This window comes from Hippocampus guttulatus, chromosome 4, assembly GCF_054856545.1.
Source record: "Hippocampus guttulatus isolate MCC_2025c chromosome 4, RoL_Hgut_1.0, whole genome shotgun sequence".
Taxonomy (NCBI): Eukaryota; Metazoa; Chordata; class Actinopteri; order Syngnathiformes; family Syngnathidae; genus Hippocampus; species Hippocampus guttulatus.
In genome coordinates, this window is record NC_141264.1 from 7,025,629 (window position 1) to 7,044,702 (window position 19,074).

The 19,074-nt window shown below is 41.9% G+C and overlaps 1 protein-coding gene across 1 annotated transcript in view; it reads left to right on the forward strand.

Moving 5' to 3' along the window:
* The window catches only part of necab2 (N-terminal EF-hand calcium binding protein 2), a 125,138-nt gene that overhangs the window by 90,172 nt on the left and 15,892 nt on the right, over positions 1-19,074 (forward strand). The window contains exon 9 of the mRNA XM_086109514.1: positions 236-292. Within this exon, the coding sequence (XP_085965640.1) occupies positions 236-292 (57 nt within the window). The remainder of the gene's footprint in view (positions 1-235; positions 293-19,074) is intronic.

Here is a 19,074-nt window from a genome sequence, read left to right on the forward strand (position 1 = left end):
TGTCTTTTACGGTGTGATTTTTATTGGCATACACCATCCATCTCCTTCAGGATATATAGCCACAGTTGAATATTAACAAAAAAAAAAACAAACACACCTCTACCTCCTCCTCTCTTCTGTGTTTACCATTCACTACTCTAAGTGGCCATGTACAGTATGTTCCAAGCTCTTTCTTAGTTTCTGTCCAGTTTTACTAACTGACCTAGTGCTGTTGTGTTTGTGCTTCCCCTTCCAGACAGTCTGGTTTGATCTGCACCAGAGGCTAACAGACACAGATGGCACCACCAGTGCAGTAAGTCGGCGCAAAACAAATAAGAGTATTGAATTTAATGCACAGCCTCAGGAGTCGCATCAGCCAGTATGGAGGCGCAACTGGCGTCTTTAGTATCTCAGAATCATTGGCCTTCATGACTCGGTAATATCATTTAGCACCAATGTTGATATAAATATATATATATATATATATATATATATATATATACACACACACACACACACACACATACACACACACACACACATTCAGAGAGAGGGAGAGAGACATCTATCCATTTTCTGATCTGCTTATCCTCTCAAGAGTTGCGGGGTGTGCTGGAGCCTATCCCAGCTGTCTTCGGGCAATACGAGGGGGAACACCCTGAAGTGGTCGCCAGCCAATCACATGACAACCATCCGTGCTCATACTCACACCTAGGGACAATTTACAGTGTTCCATTAAGCCACCACACGTGTTTTTTGGAATGTGGGAGGAAACCGGATTACACAGAGAAAACCCAGGCAGGCACGGGGAGAACATGCAATCTCCATGTAAGAAAGCTGCAGCCGCATTCGATCTCTCTCTCTCTCTCTCTCTCTCTCTCTCTCTGTCTGTCTCTCCATATGAATATATATATATATATATATATATATATAAATAAACCAGAAAGAAAACAACAAGCGCGCTGCATAGGTCCACGCACGTTTGTTTTGCCAGCCACGGCAGCGCGAGACACCGAAAACGGATACTTAAAGAGTTTATGAATGGAAAGTTTACTTTTAAAAAGTTGCCAGATGGTTCCACTGACAAGACCAAAGTTACCTGTATGTTTTGCAGTTGTAAACTAAGCAATCATCATAGCACGTCTAGTCTGAAATACCACTTAACGGCCAAGCACACAGCTGATGTGAGTACTCCGCCCCCTTGTCTAAGACAGACAGCTATGGATCATTTCAAAGCGAAGAAAATATATGACACGGCGAAGAACAAATTTGCTGAAGCCAGAGCTAAATGTATGGCTACTGCATGCAAGCCTGTCAACATTGTCCACAGCTCGACTCAAGCTGAAATCATTCGCATTGCTTCGAACGACTCCACCACGGATTGCCAGCGAGAGCCTCCATTACAAGCTGTGTACAGAAATTGTACGTAGCGGAGAAGGCTAAGGTACGCCAAGCGGGAGAAGACACTGTTTTGGGAGAGAAATAAGAGACAAGGTTGATGAGCCTTTGATGAATAAAGAACAGGCATTCTGTTCAGTTCGCGATTGTTACTTGTTTGGAACTATTTTGTGTGGAAGGCTACAGTGTTCCGTGTCCATATAAATAAAGCGGGTGGAGCTTCTCTGTGTTCGTCTGACTGACGGTGCGCCGAGGCACGTCGAGAGTTAAGCGGTGCAGTCGTAGCGACCATACTGAAAATAAAACGTCTCCAGTGTTGTCATCGAACCAAGTGTAGTCATCCGAAATTATGTCTACACAAAACCGTGGAGAGACTTCCGCGCAAGAAGGACCAACAGAATCAACATAGCCTGACTGCTGTGTTCAAAGCAAACTTGAGAAAAACGAAGTATGCAACCATGGCTTAAATCCTGAGTACTAGTTTACCTTAGATGTGCACTTTATTATGTTATATTGCTCTGTTTTGATTCCATAAAAAGAGCTGTTAAAGCAGCTGTTTGTGTGACAAAATATTTTTTTCACTGTTGTTGATGGACAGTAATATTGTGTGAGAGATTGTGTGAATAACTGCTCCAAGTGAAAAATTTGCCTTTTGCACATAGAAAACTGATTCATGATTCCATGTTGATGAGAGCATTAAAATGGGGAAAAATAGGACAAAAAAATATAAAAGGAAATTCAGAAACGATAAAAAATATGTGAGTAATCACGATTAATTTTTTGTCAATTTGTGTTAATTATGACAATTGCATTTTTAATTAGATTAAATAATTTAATCATTTGACAGCTCTAATACATATATATATATATATATATATATATATATATATATATATATATATTTATATTTATATTTCCTATTTTATGGCTTTTTAAGAGAGCGAAGCTTTTTAATGATTTCCCGGGATAAAGCTTTTTTTTTTGCTGTTGTTTGCATGTGAATCATTTATTGATGTTCTGTAGAAGAACAAGTCAAGTCACACACATTTTTTAATATCGAACACCCACTGAGGAAATAACAAATTATTTACAGTATTCATTTGAAAAGTTACGGGTCAGTGTGTGAGCCTTTTTTATTTATTTTTTTATGAATAGCAAGGTTATGAGCATACTGTAGGTGCCAACCATTTGGCCCTAATTTCACCCCTTTTCACACCGGTACGTTCATGCCTGTAGAAAGGTGCTATCTCTTTCAGTTGACTGCTTCAAAAAAAGTCACATGCACATGTGGTTATGAAATGCAATTCAGGAAGTCGTTTCCTCCTAATGTAAGATGCTACTCATAGAGTTGCCCTTCATATTACCATACAAGGAAACTCATTAAGCGGTTCTCTGACTTGAGTTGAGCCGTTGCCTGTTTTTGTATAACATTCCAAAATTTGAGCTACCAGCTTCTGACTACCCACATCCTGGCGTGCAACTATACAGGACCAAAACTCACATCCAGACACTCACACAAAAACTAACCTGCCATGATTTTGATCTAACAAAATACAAAGACTTATTTAGTGTAGTTGAGTCGGGGGGTTTTCAGTATTTTTTATTTTTTTTGTTAAAGACAATTATTATTATTTTTATTAATATTATTATTTATTATTATATTTTTATTTGCCTCAACTAGTTTCAATGCTCCTGCTGCCGACTCCCTCAGGAGTTAAAAAAGTTCTCTTGGTCTTTCATCGTCTTCAGTTGGCGGTATTTTTGCTTATGTCGTTCATGGGTTAATCTTGTCTTCTTATATATTTAATATACATAATAACAATAATCCAGTACTTTCTACTTTACTGAGTTTTTTTTCTTTTAAACAGAACTCAGACTGTGATGACATATTTGCTGCATATGATTGATTTGGTTGTGTTTATCTGTTGAAAGGAGTTCTGATGCTATTTGATTTGAGGGATTTGTGAGTTTGTCCACCGCAGGAAGTAGAATGTACAGTACGTATTGTTGAAGTTCTTACGAATGATTTCAGTCATGTTGTTGTCTAACTTTGACTAAATCTTGTTGAAGTTACAAGGACTTTGTCTGTACAGGTCAAATTCAACTTGGAGTTTAGTTCTCCACTTGCACTCGACTTTGCTGCACTTTCATTTCAAAATAATTATGCTGGTCGTGCATCACCAAGGTGTTTTAGGTTAGCATAAGTGCTGGACGATTAATCGAAATTTATGTCCGGATTTCAATTCTGGATTCTCTCCATTTTTAATACTTAAAAATCGAAGAAAAATGATTAATGTGTAGAATGGCATGTTTTCCTGAGGATAAATAAGTCAAGATCATTCATCATGACATCTTTAAACAACAGTGATTTGTTAACTAGCGATCTAGCATTGAATAGAGCTAGGACAACTCTCTGAATGTTCTTTTGTGGCGCAGCCAAAAGCCCATAATTGAGTCCAATTGAATGTTTGTAGAGAGATCTGAAAATGGCTGTGCATTGACGCTTCCCGTCCCACCTGAGGGAGCTTGAGAGATGCTGCACAGAGCTAGTCAAATTACCCAAAGATAGGATGTGCCGTCATACAAATCCTCGGTGCATCAACAAAGTGCTGAGGGAAGGCTTTGGGAAGGCTGTGGGAAGGCTGTGGATAATTATCTCCATGTGATTTCTTCTTATTATTTTTTGTTTGTTTTCCATAGATTAGCTTCTAGTATTTCAATGGAACTTTATTTTCACTATATGGTGTTGTGTGTAGAATTAAAAAATAAGTGTGTGTATGTATTATATATATATATATATGCAAAAAATGAGCACATAACACCATCCAGTGTGGGTCCTTGGGCAAGATCCTTCACGCTAATGCCTACCTCATACAATGATGAGAGACAGTAAAATGAATGACATGCCGGCTCAGACGTCGCCCGGCCAAACAAGGTCTGCGTCAGGTGCTGGGGAACCAGAGCACCTTGATGAAAAATGGGCGACTGGAACAAAGCGGAGATGGGCGAGATGCGATAACATGGCTCTGTTGGAATGCTACTACTCAAGCAACCCTAGTCAGAGGGGTTACATGCAGAGAATGTGGGCTAAATGGTTATTTCGAAACCCACAGTCACGGTTGACCACGAAACAACTAGTAGCTCAGTGTTCCAACATCCACAAACGGCAACTGCTGTCACAACTTGAGATTGATGAGGTACAACGCAGGTTCCATGGTGAAGGGCCCCAGGCTGCCAGATCAGAGGAGGAGGTCATACCAGAGATTGGGAGGCAAGCCCCAATGAATGCAGATGATGAGATTGGGAGGCCAGCCCCAATGAATGAAATGCTGAGCGAGGCAGCAACTGACCTGAAAGCTAAGATCATGGCGAGAATGAAAGCTGGGCAACCTAGAAACCGATTACAACGAAGGTGAAGTACCACCTGAAAGTCTCATGGAAAGTGTGAATGCAGCACTGAGGGCGATCCCTACCGTAACGATCACGGAAACCAATGAGCTGATATACGCTTCAGCATCAGTGATCCTGGAGATGCTTGGCTATAAGAGCAACCATGGAAGCCATGAGATACGTTACCCACCAGGGAAAAGACGGTTGGAGGCTAAGATCAAGGCGGCTCGAAAAGATGTGAGTCAATTGACTGAGGCCCAGAGAGGTGTGATGAAAAGGCCGATACCCGAGAGGTACATCCAGATGACCATACCTGAAGCACTCGAAACTGCCAAACAAAGGCTCCAAGCCTTGTCCAGCCGCCTAAAGCGGTACACGGAAGAGAATGAGGCCAGACGAATAAACAGGCTGTTCGCAACACAACCTGCGAAAGTGTACGCTCAGTGGCAGGGTCCTAACAACAGAGCTGACCCACCAAGACTGGAAACTGAAAGGTACTGGAAAGGCATATGGGAGAAGGAGGTTGCACATAACAGCAGTGCACAATGGCTGGTGACCCTGAGAGAGGAGCACAGCAACCTCCCTGAAAAGAACCCAGTTACCATAACAGTGGCAGACATACAGGAAAGAGTCTCAGATATGAAGAACTGGACAGCACCAGGCCCGGACATGGTCCACACCTACTGGCTAAAGAAACCCACAGCACTCCATGAGCGCCTAGCAGCACAAATGAACCAGCTGCTGAGGGATGGGACTCACCCAGGATGGCTAACCGAAGGGCGAACGATCCTGATCATGAAGGATCCCTCAAAGGGTGCAGTCCCATCCAACTATCGGCCAATAACCTGTCTCCCCACAACATGGAAGCTCATGTCAGGCATCATTGTGGCTAAGATAAGTGGACCAATCAATACATGGATCAATACATGAGCGAAGCACAGAAGGGCATTGGTAGAGATACCAGAGGAGCCAAACATCAGCTCCTGGTTGACAGAACAGTCACACAAGACTGCAGGTCCCGACGTACCAACCTGTGCACAGCCTGGATTGATTACAAGAAAGCCTATGACTCGATGCCACATACATGGATCACTGAATGCTTGGAGTTGTATAAGGTGAACAGGACCCTTAGAGCCTTCGTTGCGAACTCGATGAGGATGTGGAAAACCACACTTGAAGCCAATGGCAAGCCACTTACCCAAGTGTCCATCAAATGTGGCATATACCAAGGTGATGCACTCTCAAGACAGGCTATGGATAGCGCCTCAGAAAGGGAGCTACAATCAGTCACCTCCTCACCTCCATGGATGACATAAAGCTGTATGCTAAGAGCGAAAGGGACATAGACTCCCTGATCCACACAACCAGGATCTACAGCAGCGACATCGGGATGTCATTCGGGCTTGAGAAATGTAGTCGGATGCTGACTAAGAGAGGAAAGGTTGTCCGCACTGAAGGGGTCTCACTCCCTGAAGGAATAATAGCAGACATTGAGGACAGCTACAAGTACCTCGGTATACCACAAGCCAATGGCAACCTCGAACTGGCAACAAGGAAAGCGGCTACGGCCAAATACCTCCAGCGAGTGAGGCAAGTCCTAAGAAGCCAGCTCAATGGCAAGAATAAGACCCGGGCAATAAACAGCTATGCCCTGCCAGTGATCAGATACCCTGCAGGAATAATAAGGTGGCCAAAGGAAGAGATTCAGACCACGGACGTTAACCATGCACGGAGGGTTCCATCCCAAATCCAGCACCCTGAGACTTTACGCAAGCCGAAAAGGAAGGAGGCCGGGGACTAGTGAGTGTGAGAGCCACTGTCCAGGATGAAACATCCAAGCTCCATGAATACATCAAGGAGAAGGCTCCAACGGATGACGTACTCAGAGAATGCCTCAGACAATGGGGAACAGAAGATGAGGCGCTGGAAGAGGGACCATCATGGGAGGACAAGCCCCTACACGGGATGTACCACCGGACCATAACTGAAGTGGCCGATCTCAAGAAGTCCTATCAGTGGCTAGAGAGGGCTGGCCTGAAGGACAGCACAGAGGCACTCATCCTGGCTGCTCAGGAGCAGGCCCTGAGCACCAGAGCCGTTGAGGCCCAGATATACCACACCAGACAAGACCCAAGGTGTAGGTTGTGCAATGAGGCACCTGAGACGATCCAACACATAACTGCAGGGTGTAAGATGCTGGCAGGGAAAGCCTACATGGAACGCCATAACCAGGTGGCTGGCATAGTCTACCGAAACATCTGTGCGGAGTATGGACTGGAAACCCCAAGGTCAAAATGGGAAACACCTCCGAAGGTGGTGGAGAATGACAGAGCGAAGATCCTGTGGGACTTCCAGATCCAGACTGACAAGATGGTAATGGCGAACCAACCAGATATCGTGATCATAGATAAAGGGCAGAGGAAAGCCGTTGTAGTGGATGTAGCGGTCCCAAGTGATGGAAACATCAGAAAGAAGGAACACGAGAAACTCGAGAAATACCAAGGGCTCAGAGAGGAGCTGGAGAGAGCCTGGAAGGTAAAGTAGACAGTCGTGCCTGTGGTGGTCGGAGCACTCGGGGCAGTGACCCCCAAACTAGATGAGTGGTTGCAACAGATCCCGGGAACAACATCGGACATCTCAGTCCAGAAATGTGCAGTGCTGGGAACAGCAAGGATACTGCGCAGAACCCTCAAGCTTCCTGGCCTCTGGTAGAGGACCCGAGCTGAATGAGGGACGGACACCACCCGAGGGGGGGTGAGACGAGGAATATAATTTTTATATTATACTGTATACTGTATATATATATATATATATATATATATATATATATATATATATAGAGAGAGAGAGAGAGAGAGAGAGAGAGAGAGAGAGAGAGAGAGAGAGAGAGAGAGAGAGAGATGTGTATAAAGTATATTAGATATTTATATATATTTATATAGGTATAGAAATATACATAAATTATATAGAGTTATAAATATAATATATATTGGGTGAAAAGAAGGAAGGCTACAAGAGAAATTATTCTGCTGGAATGCTTTTCACAAATTCGGCTTCTTCAAAAATACCAAAAAAATGGAAGAGAAATCCCATTAACTGGAGAGACTGAGCATGAAGTAGAAGCCACAAGACGGGACACATATCTAAGCAGCCCTGTGATTGCTGGGTGGAAGTTACTGAGGCGGCCAGTACCACCATGAAGGAGATGATAATACCGGTAATACCATAATGTGTATGAGAAACACTTTGAAACCAGTAAGAATATGGATTACCGTCGATGCGTTTTGCCTGTCGGGGGCCATCGTGAGCGATGAACATGAGACTATTAATGATGTGTGTCATTTGAAGTGCGGTCGACCAAGCCCATTTGCCTTATGGGCTCGGTCTTCTGATCCTCTGGAGGCGCCTCAAAGAGAAGAGAAGAAGCAAGAAGATAAGCCGGCAGAATATTCTAAACGGCAAAGCAACTTGGCTCAGGCGGGGAGCGAAGTGAATTATGGTGTAACAGAAAGGAGGTAATAGAATAGATGGAAGGAGAAAGTGATTATGTCACAGAGCCAGGAGTGGTTTCTCTTTCTTAAAAATAGGCATTATTTTTCCAGTCTCCCGGGTGTTTTTAACATCATAACGATGACCTTTTTCTTTCTGCTCTTCCCACACAGTGTTTTTGCAGCCCTATATTTGTCACAATGAAACACATAATTAACTGCACTCAAGACTTCTCTGCGCAGAGTACCCACCTACTCCAACACTCATTTCCCGTCTTGCAGAATTGCAGCCTCTAATTGCTCTTTGTTTTGTTTAAATCTTTTGCGGAAAAAAAAAATGAAGTCACCAATTGACTTTCTGATAGAAGCCTTCTGTTTCAGAAACAAGAAAAATAGTACAACCCTATTCCCCCAAATATTTCAATTAATACCCAAGTAAATTATTCTCTTAAACAAATAAACACCTCCCCTCAAATAAATGCCTATTTTCTTCAGGAAAAAATTACTGACACAGTTTTTATTTTTTAATCTTTCGCACTTGCACACAGGTAACCTGGAACTGTGAATGTGACGGAACCTGTCAACTGCTCCACCCATACACAAGCTTTTGTCCAGATAAAAGTGTCTCCTCTGTAATAAATGCCTGAGTTAGATGCCTGTTACTGCATTTTTATTGACCGCACCAAAAGAGTTTCAAAAATTAAAAGATGACAATAGAAGATCATGACATTCAGACCAGTCCCATAAACTAATGCTCTTATGAAACACGATGATCATTTACTGAGTAGCCTTCAATCTTGGCACTGTGTGTTTAGTTGTCACTCAGTGATGATGTGATGGATGGCACTAAATTTCTTGAATTTCAATGAAAAGAAGACAGAAGTGATAGTGTTTGGTCCCAGTGGCCCTTGTACATCCCATCCTGTTGACTTGGGCCCCCTGGCTCCTTATCGTAAGTCAACAGTCTCAAACTTGGGTCTTAAAGTGGACCAGCAAATTGGTGCCTTTGTTAAATCCAGCTTCTTTCATCTTCGGCAAGTGGCTAAAGTAAAACTTCTCCTTTCTCATGAGCACTTTGAAAAAGTAATTCATGCCTTTGTCACATCCCGGCTGGATTACTGTAATGCACTTTACTTTGGATTCAACCAATCCTCCAATAAGCGTCTCCAGTTGGTCCAGAATGCTGCTGCTCGCCTCTTGACTGGTACTCGTAAGAGGGAGCACATAACATCCCTTCACTGGATCCCTATACAGTACATTTTAGAGTTCTTTTCAAATTCCTATTATTTGTCTTCAAATCTTTAAATGACCTCGCGCCACCTTACCTCTCTGAGCTCATCTGCCCTTACACACCTGCCCGGTGCCTCAGGTCCGTGAACCAGACATGATTAGAGGTACCAAGAACTAAGCAGAGACTCAGGGGGCATCGAGCCTTTTCCGTTGCTGGTCCCTCTCTTTGGAATGACCTCACACGGAACATTCGGCAACCCCGCTTGGTGCCCATCTTTAAAACCCGTCTCAAAACTCATTTGTATTCTTTGGCTTTTGACTCAGCGTGACACAGATTTGATCTTTGTTTTACTGTTTTTGTGCTTTCTACTCTCTTCGTTATTAATTTGTTTTATTGTTGTATATTTGATGTTTGCTCCATGTACAGCATTTTGTATACAACCATGTTGTTTTAAAGTGCTCTATAAATACAGTTGACTTGAGTTGAAGTGAATTGTTGTTCATTTCGACATGTACGCTGTGATTGACCGACAACAAGTTCGGGGCACCTCATGCCTGAGTTCAGACAGGGTGGGCTCCCATTTCCCACAAACCCAAACATGATATGCAGTCTTAAAAATTGGACAGATGAATATGGGTAGAAAAAGCGCCGGTCACTCACCACACAGCAAGGCTTTTATCAGATAGTGTCATGTCTTACATTAACTCACTACGTTCATACCAAAGCTGAATCTGTAAACTAGACTCGTGTACAGCAAATATTTCTCAGATTCACACAGCAGTGTGTGGACACTTCATTGAACAGAAAGGCTGAGCATTAATTATCTGGTGTGAAATTCAAATGCATACATGTCAGTAGTTTTGCAGTTGTGAAAACATTGCTTAGGAATTACAATGTCCCATCACTGGAAAGCTATATTTACGACAGGCCTACTCAAGTGGTCGTTGGGGGCCCCGTTCTGTATACAGTATCGGTATTTGGCAGTACATTCCCAAATGCAAAGGCACCTTGAGGCAAATCTAAGGAAGTACAGTCACATGTAATAAATGCAAACATTTTTCCTGGGAGGAAAACAGAAAAACACACACGGGCACACACACACGCACACACACACTTCTTCCAATTAGCCCTTAGATGTCTCTGAGTCAGCATGCATTATTTTTCGACGACATTCGCTCAATGAACGTGAATCAGAAGGTCAATATTCCTGGCACCGCAGACAAACGAAGCAAAGAGAAAGAGAGAGGGCACTTGGATTGAGCAAGACGGATGAGTCACGATATATAGTTTAACTTAGGCAATGAGCAAAGTGAAAGTCACAAAATGATTGCCTGTTTTAGCAAGAGCATTGAAAGTACTGTACAGTGCAGCCATGACAATACGTTCTGGTCAGGAAACCACTGACGTGTGAATGGGAAGAAAGGTGTGTCTGAGAGCAACATAGAGGTGGGAACAAAAAGAATAAATCGCTATCTTGTGTCCTTTTTGTGTGCATGCCACACCCGCAACGCGTAAAGGCCACACAAGAACTCTATCCACTTTTTCCTATCATCTTATGCGTTACTTGGATAGTCCAATCATACCAACAAATATGTTGCCGCAGGACATCCAGAAAGGTCATTTCTCTCAAAACAATGAGCAAAACTGAAATTTCTCACTCAGTCCAAGTGTGTTTTGTCGTTGACTTGGTGCTTAGACAAAGAAATCACAATTCTGGGTACATTTGTTTTCTACTTAATATGTAATTGTACCTCCTGCCATATTAGTCTGGACATTAGGTGTATGTAGATTCGTAAATTAGAATCTGTGGATGTTGATGGCACGAGGATTCCCTTTGTGCTTGCATTTCCATTCATGTATGGATGTACACACAGCCCACAAATGAGTGTGTTTTAGCTTTCGTTTTCGTTTGTTTGTTGATTGAACATAAAAATATATACAGGAATAAATTGACAGAAAGTAAGGTAAGTAAAATAGTAAAAAGGAAAGAGAAATCAGTCATCATACAATAAAATTATTATGTTCAAGGGAGTAGGAAGAAGTCAAAAGAATTATCTAGTCCTACCCCGTGTTATGTGTCTATATATAAATAGATCATTTTTATATCAATCAGAAAAGAAAGAAAGAAGGAAGATGTCTCCATAAAGGCTCATGCTTTTACCCTTAACCGTGATATTTTTACAACTTTTGGTTTGTATCGGGATTTTATACATACAAACCCTGGCACTCTTGTGTCAATTTTCTCTTGTATTCACAATGGATATTGCAGTACCTTTCTCTATTTATCAACTTAATTCAGATGTATTATTATATTTAATTCATGTTTAGAAGTTATCACCTTAACTCTGATTGATGTAGGTTGTTTGTACTATTTATTTGAATTTGTTTTTGAACTCAGCAAGCGATTTACTCATTTTCAGGTCCGTTTCGAAATTATTCCACAGATTAACACCTTTGACAGATACACTTCTTTGCTTGATGTTTGTTCTTGTTTTGAATTTTTTGTATAAATTGGTACCTCTTAAATCATAGCAGCTTTCTCGAATTTTGAAAAACTTCAGAATGCTTTGGCAGAGCAGGTTATTGTGTGCTTTGTACATTAATTGGCTCCCACAAATTACTTGGGATTGTGGCAACAGCCCGCACAAGTGCAGTAGTAACTCCTAGTCCAGCCCAAGCCTTTACATTTTCTGTTCATTTATAATCCATTTAGTCGAAAATTATTGTTCAATATCCAATAGCTAATTACACTGCAGAGCTCAATGGTGAACTGGAGAGTGACGATGAGCTGTGCCTTTTTCTTTTTAACTCTACTTTCTACCTTCGCTTCTGGATTCGATAATCGTATGGATTTATGCGACATGAGATTACAGTACAAAATTGTACTCGTGACTTTTCACCGCACTTATAAAATTCCAGGTGAGGCACACGACCTCCGGCGGAGGAAATGTAAACAAAGGCGGGACTGCCGAGCCTAATGGCTAATATAGCTTGACACTCTGACCTCCACTACTGAGCCTGTCTATCTCGACCTCAGATCCATAACACACAAAATTGGTTAATTGGAACTACAACTAATGGCAAATCGCTTTATTTGGGACTGTTGAATTTTATTAATTACGGAAACTTGGCTACACGTTCACGTTTCTGACACCTCGATGTAACTCTACGTACGGCTAACCGCAGCACAAAGTGAAGTTTCATGGATATTTTATAATAAGATAAGAAAACCTTTATTTGTCTTACAATGGAGAAATTCCCAATTTACAGCAGCAAAATTATGAAAGGGAGAAAGTAGAAGAACAAAAAGTAGATAAATAAATTTGAATATAAAATATAAAATGTAAATATAAGCATATTAAAAATGGGTAAGTGGGGTCCAGGTTTTGAGGACCGTCCATTCAATAGCCTGACAGCAGTCGGCAGAAACGAGCGGCTGTACCTCTCCTTCTTGCAGCGAGGGTGTATCAGTGTCTGGCTGAAGGAGCTGCCCAGTGTTGTCAGGGTGGCCTGGAGGGGGTTGGAGGGTCTTTCCATCATAGCTGTTCGCTTAGCTAGCATCCTCCTGTTGCCCACCTCCTCCAGAGTGTCCAGGGAGCAGCCAATAATGCACAGACGAGTGAGCATAAGTAGTTCAGAAAATGGATCGACGTATCATGGATAGCAAACGCTCTAACACTGCATTGTCACCACCGTCGTCATGGTAAACAAACGGCCATGGCACACAGTAAAGCACTCATGCGCAGTCGGCTGTCATGTTCTTGACAGAATTTTAAAATTAGGAAAATTAAAATAAATTGTTTTCAGTAAGTAGATTTCTGGGAGCTCTGTCAATGAGATGTGGTCAAAAATTTCAGTGCAACTAAGTAACTGCCGTCCACAGCCTTTCAGCATTGCTAGTACTAAGACATGATTTCTCCATGATGCTGCATTTCTATTATAGACCTCTAAAGTATGGTTATCCAGGTTTCCTGAACAATAACACAATTATTAAGACATAATTATCCTTAAGTTAAAAAAAACAAAACAATGTAATAAAATCAGTCTATCGTCAACAAGATTTTGAAGCCCTTAATTTTAATTACAAATACTGTGTGTTGATGCTTCGAACTGTTGCATTGCTGCCTTGACTTCAGCAACATTTCCTCTATTCGACTAGTTGTCAATCAAACTGACACCAAATTAGCACGCTGCTGTTTGTGAACTGCGGTTCCTATTGTAACGTTATTTAGTTCTACTGTCGCAGTCGGTCTGGACACAATCAACCATACTCCATCTTTCCTCATAATACTGCAGTCCAACGAGCAATATGCAAGTTGTTCCTGAACTAATAAAGAGTGTGTGTGTGTGTGTGTGTGTCTGTGTGTGTGTGTGTGTGTGTGTGTGTGTGTGTGTGTGCGTGCGTGCGTGCGTGCGTGCGTGCGTGCGTGCGTGCGTGCGTGCGTGTGTGTGCGTGCGTGTGTTTAAATTGGAATAGATGAGGGACTGTTTAAGTCCAAAGCAAGAAGCGAAAGCAGGAGAGACAGCAAAAAGAAATGAGAACGATTAGGGGAAAGTCAAAATAACAATGCATGAAAGAAGATTGGTGTTGAGCGAAAAGAAATCGGGTGTCTCTGCAGGAAGGAGAGGGAGGCATTTCCAAGAAGAGTGGGAACGTTGTCGAGCTTGAAGGGGGCGAGAAATGGGCCAACGAAGTGAAATGGGGAAAGAAGGCTTGAGGACAAGACCAAATGGGGGAGCATGTGGGAGATGTGGAGAGCAAAATGAAATGAGAGATGAGAATTCGCTGTGAGTATGCCTCAGTTGCCATGGTAACGCTAGACTTACTACCTCCCGACGACACATGCTCGCTCAAGTAGCATTCTTCTGCTTCTCTTCTGCACAACCACTGCTATCGTGCATATTGTACATTAACACGCACATTGACGACTGTGTGAGAGCCGACACGGGTTGCTCACTTCTTGCTCTTTGCCATGCCGCATTGATTATTAAAACAATGGAAAATATAGTTTACTACAATTGCATGCGGTAAACAAATCATAGGGAACAATACTAAATATACTGTGCAAAGGGCAGTATAGCTCACATTATTGCCGCTTTTCTAGTTGCCCCAAATAGCCCCGCACCACACCTCTCCAGCACTCCACTATGCCCGGCCGGCACCACGGTGCACGGCCTCCGCTGCTTTTCCATCGCAATAGGCGCGCAGCGGGATCAACTGAATGGTACAAGCTAGCGCCGCACTATTCACACTCCCAGCGTGTGAACGATTCACAAGTGGCGAGTCTCGACGGGCTGAAATGTGTGCCAGCAGAAACTGAATCTGAATCATCTGGTTTTGAATTTGAATCACTAAATTTAAATGTAAATGTGTTGATAAACTGAATTGGATTTACATAAACTGAATATGCATTGATTCATTTGAATCGTTACTTTTAAAAACTGAATCTGACTTGTACAATTTGAATTTGAATTGCTCACCAAAAATTCAATCCTGTATACTTTTTCATGTTCACATTCACAAATGTAAATCAAAACTTTTCCACACAGATTTAGTTCGCTTGACTATTCACACTCCGTTTTGTGTCTCAAAATTCTAATTTTCAAGGCGCAAATTCAGGATGAGCAATCAATCGCAGAACTCAGATATCCTCGTTGTCCAATCAACATCTTGACATAAGCTCCCTGGAAAAAAAATGTGATCTCCTAAGCGCCTCTTCACCTTTATAACATCTTTCTTTAACTTTTGTGGTACAAGTCATTCAGTCAGGTAGATACGTTAGGATGTTTCCTTTCAAATTTAGGAAATGACAGTGTATCTTTAGTAAAGTCCCGTAGTGAGTACATCTCAAGGCTAACACCATGGCAGCATTGGGCTACTTCCGAACTGCCATGAGCAAAGAACAGAGGGCCCAAACTGAGTGTTTTTGTGATAGCAGGTGACTTTAACAAAAGCAACCTAAAGTACGTCCTGCTCACATTTTACCAGCATGTTCAGTGTCCCATGCGAGGGGAACAAAAACCCACCTTGACCATCTTTACAGCAACATCAAGCAAACTCCAGTTTACAGACACCGCTTGAACCTTTCCAGACCCAGACAGAGAAACAAATGAGCAAACACTTTTTTCAACCACTTAGATATTGTAGTTGGCCTCTGATGTCGTCCTGAAGGTTACAGTTGGATATGCGTACCTTTCGGGCTGTTACCGCATCCTGGATTCAATGATCAAGGAGCTTGTCCATCAACAGGACACTGGTGAAATTGTTGTCTGAGTACATCCTGTAGTTTTGACCCTCAGAAAGAGTGGAGGCCAGCTTCATAACAACATCACCTGACAGGCCAAGCTCAGATTTGACTCTCCTCCCATCAACACTCCCTTGGTCAAGATCAAAGTTGCACAGTATGCCAGATATTCCAGTCCTCACCCATAATTTCAAATACCGCAAACGTGTATTTCAATATTCATGAAGAAATGATGCTCTAAATTTAGCAACCTTGAACATAAAAGCACATTTAGAACATAGCTACACAGAATCATCAAGTATTGTCATATTGTACTTCCCGTCAACACCCAGGCAGGTGGAAGGAGTTTGCATGTTCTCCCCGTGTCTGTGTGGGTTTTCTCCAGGTACTCGGGTTTCCTCCTACATTCCAAAATATGCATGGCAGGTTAATGGAACACTCTCAATTGCACCATAGGTGTGATTGTGAGCGCAAATGGTTGTTTGTATACGTCTGCCCTGCGATTGGCTGGCAACAAGTTCAAGGTGTCCCCCGCCGAATGCCCGAAGACAGCTGGGATAGGCTCCAGCACACCCGCCACCCTTGTGAGGATAAGCACATCAGATAATGGATGGATGGATGGATGGATGAACCTTTGGCCCAAGGCCATATCAGTTGTTGTGTGTTGGTTCTGAGTGTCTGGTATAAACGCACTGTGCAGAATGCAGAAAGTTGAACATAATAAAGAATTTTGAATGTACCGAAATCTAACATGGGGGATTAACAATCCTAAGCGTTTCTTGACATACACCATACGACTGCTTGGCGAACCAGCCACCAGGATAATTTCAATTTGTTGCTCTTTATTCAAATGCATTCTCTGGCTTATCTGCAAGAAAAAGAAATAAATGTTTGAATCACATAAGTATGGAATATATTACTTCTCCTATGTATGGAGCTTTATGGGACACCCTGTATAATCTGCATTCTATATTATGCATACTATACTGTACATAAAGGAGCCAATGTCGTACAGTGCACCATAATGAAGATGGTGTGTAATTTTGTCACTTCTGGAAGGCAGCGCCGTGTGCATTTTGCCTCACAGCAAGAGCTTTCCCATTTGAATCTGAGTCTGCATCATTCTTGGCGGAGTTTCAATGTTCCATCTACATGTGTCCTCCCCAGGAACAAATAAATGAACTGAAAGGTTCTAATGCTAGATCATTACAGATCCTGGTCTCACTGTTAAAACCTCCCATCGGGAACATTAACAGTTATTCAGCAGCATTTTGACACAGTCCTCCCTTTGCTAATACATTGTCATTAATTCAGTTGCACAAGCTAATGGGAGTACTTAAGCTCGCCATTCCTTGCAGGTCAGAGAACACTTTGTGTGGTTGTGTTTGTGTTCACGAACGAATCGTAAACCAGGTCGCACTCCAACTGTCAGTGCCTCAATTTAATTAATGCCAGAACAAAAGCAACCAACATTAAATTTCATGATTCAATTTTTGGAAAATAAATTGAGGTATATGTTCCGTTACAAGCACAGGCACTGAAAGCCAATTTATTTCCGTTTGAAGAGAGGATCAGGACGATTGTCCATCAATATTCCAGTCTATCGGTAAGAGGTTAAATGACCAAAGGCTTTTCTTACACCTTATTTGACTGAATATTACCCTTTCGATAGTTGTGTTTAACTTCCTTGTTTTTCTGAGTCGTTGGACGCTCAATTGGCTGTAGCTAATTACATAAACAAGGCTGACGGGCAATGCAGTGTTTCTAATTGAGTTGGCTGGAGGTTTGCCATGTTTGGGCAGGTGTGCTATATCGGATGGACATTCAAAAACAATTTATATCTGTTACACAATGTGTGGATGTGTGTGCCTCATGGATGTAGAGACGTATGTTTACAATATCTTAGAGTGACCATATTTTGATTTACAAAAAAGCCCGGCCTTGAGATATTGAAATGATATTCAAAGATTCCATGTATTATATATTTAAAATAGGGCTGCACGGCATTGGGAAAAAAAACATGCAATATGTGATGGGGGTGTTGCATGTCAATATTATTGCAATATTTGACATGGACGTAAACAAATGACATCTTTATTATCGAATGAAACAATACTATTTTCACGTGGAAAAATTCAAATGCATTCTTATCCAATTAGTGATGGCCCAAGATACCGATTGGATGCCGATATACAGTTCAGGTTGCATCTGATTGGTCAAATTTACAGTGAATCATTTAATTCCAGATGTATTGCACGTATTGCATTCTGGACTGAATGTGCCATTATGACAACGACAAGACTTAGTCAATATATTGTACAACCCTAATTTGAATAAGGCCTCCTCTTTATTGTAAAAAAAAAAAAAAATCCATCAAAGTAGCTCTTTTGAAGCCTTACTTAAATATGACATTCTTTTCTGTAAAAAAAAAAAACCATCAACATTTTCCGTGTATCATTGTAAATGATAAAATTGTGCCCCAAGGATATTAAATTCAGCAAAGACACTGTCACTTTAGACTTTAGTTTGCTTCCTAAAAATTGTCTTCTTCTCCATCCTGTGTTCCCGCGTCTAACAATTAAGGAACACAGTTCAACTTTGCAGATTCTCCCCTCATACAGCTTTTTTGTGTTTTTCTATGTCCACTTGGGTTTTGAGATCTCCGACCTTCATTAGACATTGAAAAACCGTCCATACGTGCGAGCTTTGCACACCGTTACCTTAGTTGTGTGTCGGTACTGTCCTCAGCTCCGAACGTCAACAGAACGCACCTCTCGGCCAGCGACTTTAACCACAGCGGCGAAACATTAGATGAATGAAAGGGATGGAGTTCCATCCCATTTCAGCAGCCAACACTTTTCTTTGGCCCTCCTGTTCGTTACTGAGTACACCTGCACACTGCTGCTACTTTCGGGTTGAAAAATGACCTCTATTAAGAAAAAAACCCAACAACAACAACGTAAAGGACCCCAAAATGTGGGCTTTGTTTTCCGGTATGCTTGCTTACTTTTATGTGAAACATTAGATTGTTAAATTATTTCAAAGGTTACCTACCTTTTTGCCTACATTTCAGTAAAAAAAACAAAACCATGCTGTTGTGATTATTGATGAGGCTGTCTTGCCTACGTGCCACTTTTGCTTGCTTCTCTTCCTCCTCTTTTCCTTTATTTGAAAATTGTGCAATGAAAGCTTTGTGCTTTTCCTCTCCACGCAGATGAAAAGTGTAACTTGCATTTCCCATCATTCGCCAAGAATTCCCATTCTGCTTCTCTTTTATCGAGGGCGTTTGTAAGGGGGTGCAGATAATAGAAAACCATTTCACATTTTTTGCAGGGGTGGACGT